Source organism: Sesamum indicum, linkage group LG4 (genome assembly GCF_026168435.1).
Source record: "Sesamum indicum cultivar Baizhima isolate 11 linkage group LG4, ASM2616843v1, whole genome shotgun sequence".
NCBI lineage: Eukaryota > Viridiplantae > Streptophyta > Magnoliopsida > Lamiales > Pedaliaceae > Sesamum > Sesamum indicum.
In genome coordinates, this window is record NC_142660.1 from 13,666,152 (window position 1) to 13,667,848 (window position 1,697).

Consider the following 1,697-nt stretch of genomic DNA (forward strand, 5'->3'; position numbering starts at 1 on the left):
TAGCTTATAAACTAATACATAAAATCTGCTTTTTGAATCTTACATTTATCAAATATTTTTTAATACTTTGTAGGATATTTATAAGAAAGTCGATAATATATTACTCACACATACAATACACACTTGATGCATAATTAGTATACAGTTTAAAAAAAATCATTAATCACATAACAAGTATTAATATATTTATTTTGTAATTGATTTAATTCGATAAAATTTAATTTCGGACAAAAAATCTCCAATTGGGGAGGAGGAACCATGCATTTTGAATGTCGCATCAATGGCAAGTTAACAATAGCATCGCACTCAGAGAATCTCTATACATGTGGTTTAGCATTTCTAGTTTACGACCATTATCTCCTCCGACAGTACGGTAAGGACGTCCCTATAAATTAGAGCCCTTTCCCCCCTTATTTGCACAACCAAATACTTAAACAACTACACACACAACACCTACTAGAGATGGAAACCTACACCTCTAAATCAGTAGCAACTCTTCTTATACTTCTCACATTCATCTCCTCCTCCATCCACTCGGGCAGCGCCGCCAGACCCGCCGGCGGCGCCACCAACACCGAGTTCATCCGAACATCCTGCTCCGCCACAACCTACCCCAGACTCTGCTACTCCGCCCTCGCAAGCCACGCAAGCACCATCCAGCAAGACCCCAAGCTCCTCGCCCACGCCGCCCTCTCAGTCAGCCTCGACACCGCTCGCTCCACATCCGTCGACATGGTCAAGCTCTCGCGCTCCACCGGCATGACTCCGCGGCAGGTCGGCGCCATGCGGGACTGCGTAGAGGAGCTTAGCGATTCAGTCGAGCAGCTCAGAAAATCCGTGGAGGAAATGAACCTAATGAAGGGGTCCAACTTCGGGATGATGATGAGTGATATCCAGACTTGGGTGAGCGCCGCCTTGACGGACGACGACACCTGCATGGATGGCTTCGCCGGAAAATTCATGAACGGCGCCGTCAAGACGGCGGTTCGGGGGAGGATCGTGAACGTGGCGCATATGACGAGCAACGCATTGGCGCTCATCAACAGCTTCGCTGCCCTCCATGGTTAAAAATTCACAGTTAACTACATTGTTCGTTAAATTTCCGTTAGTGAACGATATATATATATATATATATATATATGATTACAGTTACTAAAATCAATTGAAACCGGGCTAAATTTTGGACTATCACAGAAATCCAAAAGATTTAGTCTAAAAATACCGTTTCACCATAGCAGTAATCTCATAAAGTATGAGGCTTAAACGACAATTAAACAAAATATAAAAATTAAAAGAAACATTCAAACAGCGGTCGAAATGATAAAATATTGTGACCTTCGCACTGAAAAATAGATGTTCGTAACTCCTTTCAAATAAAAAACTGTGACTGGCTGAAGTCCACCATCAAACTTCGTATGCCACTAAAAAGTACTATAATTTCAACTTTTGTCTATTCAAATACTCTCAAATTACATCCATATCTTATTCTTCATTCGTTGACACTTAAAACTTCATGTTAAATTGGGGTAAATACTTAAATTTGAGACATGATTTGAATCTTAAATCTTTTGATTAATTAAATAGGATAATTTTATGACAAGTAAATGACGACGACCTCTCCTGAAGTTTTTCACATAATTATAAATACCTCCTCATACAAACCTCTTCTGAGGCTAGTAATATTAACCTCGGTCAGG

At 40.5% G+C, this 1,697-nt stretch overlaps 1 protein-coding gene across 1 annotated transcript; it reads left to right on the forward strand.

Annotated features, from left to right (window-relative positions):
• The first annotated feature begins 395 nt into the window (after positions 1-395).
• On the forward strand, positions 396-1,162 carry LOC105160586 (Plant invertase/pectin methylesterase inhibitor superfamily protein). Its single transcript, XM_011078030.3, has one exon. It carries the CDS (start codon positions 463-465, stop codon positions 1,066-1,068), a length of 606 nt encoding a protein of 201 aa, XP_011076332.1. The 5' UTR covers positions 396-462; the 3' UTR covers positions 1,069-1,162.
• The last annotated feature ends 535 nt before the right edge of the window (positions 1,163-1,697 follow it).